At 65.0% G+C, this 2,223-nt stretch overlaps 1 protein-coding gene across 1 annotated transcript; it reads right to left on the bottom strand.

The window, feature by feature from the left end:
* Nucleotides 1–2,016, bottom strand: NANOS1 (nanos C2HC-type zinc finger 1). Its single transcript, XM_028826912.2, has one exon. The coding sequence runs from the start codon at nucleotides 1,716–1,718 to the stop codon at nucleotides 852–854; it is 867 nt and encodes a 288-aa protein (XP_028682745.2). The 5' UTR covers nucleotides 1,719–2,016; the 3' UTR covers nucleotides 1–851.
* Nucleotides 2,017–2,223: the final 207 nt, after the last annotated feature.

Below are 2,223 nucleotides of genomic sequence, written 5' to 3'. Positions count from 1 at the left end.
CAGGTGAGATTGATGAATTCATAGTTACTGTATAAATACACAGTTTTTTTAAACAGCACCATTTCCAAGTTATACACAATATGATTATGACTTAGCACAACTTTTAAAGGTGGAAAAGGCTAGTTGCTAGTTCAGTAATAAAATATCTGGTACATAAAAGGATAAGGAGCTGTATTCTACCTGCTACAGATTGTGCATTTTACACCTCCATCTAGGACGGAAACAAGCCACAAGGAGGGAATACCCGCCCAAATTAATACTGGAAAGTTTACAAAACCTTCACTTCTCATAAGGGTGATGCTACCAGCGGCTTGCTTCACCTGGAATTAGAGTAACTGATTTTTTAAGGACAACTAAGAATATTACTCGCTTCAAACAATAAAATAGTCATTTTGCCGACATTTCATAAAATCGCCAGTTTTAAGCTCAGTTCAGAGGCTTTTAAAAAAATATTCTAGACCTAGTAAAGTGCCTCCATTCATAAAATGAAACATCCTAGATTGAGACAATTTCATACTGATGCGCATCTAAAATAGGTCCACGTATACAGTAAATAAACAGCGCCTCTAAGTTGCCGTATTTCAGTTAGTGGAATACACACCCAGCCTTCGCCGTTCTGGATGTGCAAACTAGAAACTGAAGACATGGTGATTTCACCGTCTAGTCCCATATTGCTCGGCACGGAAGTACTCCACACGGTCGGCTGCTTTTGAAAAACCACCAGGACGACGTCCCAAAGTCGAGCCGACCGCTGAGCCGCACGCCTCCCCACGGCGGGGGCAAGATGGTGCGCAGACCTAGTGGTGCGAGGGGCGGCGGCGGCGACCCTGGGTGGCCGGGAGCCCGGGCCCTCAGCGCAGCTTCTTGCCAGGCGGGCCGTCCCTGGCGCTGCGGGGCGGCGGGCGGGCGGGCGGCGGCGGCACTTTGGAGAGCGGGCAGTACTTGATGGTGTGCGCGTTGTCGCCGCTGGCGCCGCACAGGGGACACGTGTAGCGGCGCAGCACTGGGCACAGCACTCGCCCGTCGGGGCCCTTGAGGATATGGGTGGTGTAGAGCGCCATCGCCTCCTTGTTGTTGCGGCAGAATACGCACACCTGCAGCTCCGGCTTCAGCAGCCGGGCGGCCGCCGCCCCGGAGGCCGCGTGCAGCCGGGGCTCGGCCGCCCATGCCGGGGCCCGCTCCTCGCGCGGCGTCGCCTCGCTAGTAGTGGCGGCCGCGGCAGGCGCGCAGCCCAGCAGCACGGCGGCGGCACGACCTGCGAACGGGCTCAGCTCGGCGAAGCGCTCCTCCAGCAGCCCGGCCTCGGCGGGGCCCGCGCACAGCTCCAGCGCTCGCAGCTCCAGCGCGCCCCCCAGGTAGCGGCCCCGGGACCCCGGCTCGTCGCTGTCGTCGTCGTCGTCGTCCTCGTAGTAGTCGGGCGGCCCCAGCGCCGGCCCCAGCGCCCCAGGCCCAGTCCCCGCGTGGGGGGAGCAGCAGGACGAGGAGGAGGGCGGGGAGCCGCTGCCGCCGTTCCCACCGCGGGCGCAACCGAAGCGCGGCTCGCCGTCCACCGCTTTGGTGATGAGCGTGGCGAGCCCCAGGTAGTCGTTCCAGGAGCTGAAGGGCTGCGGGTGCGCCGGGCCCGGGGCGCTCACGTAGCGGGCGCTGGGCACGAGCGCCATGGGCGGGGGGGCGCGGCCGCGGCGGGGCGAGCGGGGCGCCCAGGGGAAAGCCTCCATGGGCGGGCTGCGGGCCGCGCGCCGCCTCCCCGCCGCCGGCGCGGGCCGGACGGAAGGGACACGCCGAGCCTGCCCGCCGGCCTGCCGCGGGGTGGGGCCGCCGCGCCGCCTTTTATCGGGCCCGCTCCTCCCCGCCCCCCCGGCCTCGCCGCCGCGGCCCTGCCCCCTGCGCTCCCCCGCCCCGACCACCTCGCCCGCGCCCCGGACGGAGGCGGAGCGGAGGCGGGCGGGCTGTGCGCGCGCTCCACTCCGGCCCGCGCGGGTCCCGCGCCCCGCGCGCCGCGCCAGCTTCGCCAGCTGTCGGGAGGCCTTCATTCCGGGAGGGGGCGGGCGAGGCGCCGCCTCGGGCCGTGGCGCTCATTGGCTGCAGACCAGAGCCCCCCGGGCCCCGGGCGCCGCTCCGGACGCTGATTGGTGGGGACTGGGGAGGGGGCGTGCTCTTCACGCAGCTGGTAGGTGAGGAGAAAGTAGGGGAGAGAAGGGCCGGGGAGGGACTGCTGCTGAG

This window comes from Macaca mulatta, chromosome 9 (genome assembly GCF_049350105.2).
Source record: "Macaca mulatta isolate MMU2019108-1 chromosome 9, T2T-MMU8v2.0, whole genome shotgun sequence".
In the NCBI taxonomy this organism is placed as follows: Eukaryota; Metazoa; Chordata; class Mammalia; order Primates; family Cercopithecidae; genus Macaca; species Macaca mulatta.
This window is presented reverse-complemented; position numbering and strand designations above follow the sequence as displayed.

Coding starts and splice junctions, on each gene's coding strand:
- NANOS1 (XM_028826912.2), bottom strand. CDS start 1,718: ATGGAGGCTTTCCCCTGGGCGCCCCGCTCGCCCCGCCGCGGCCGCGCC.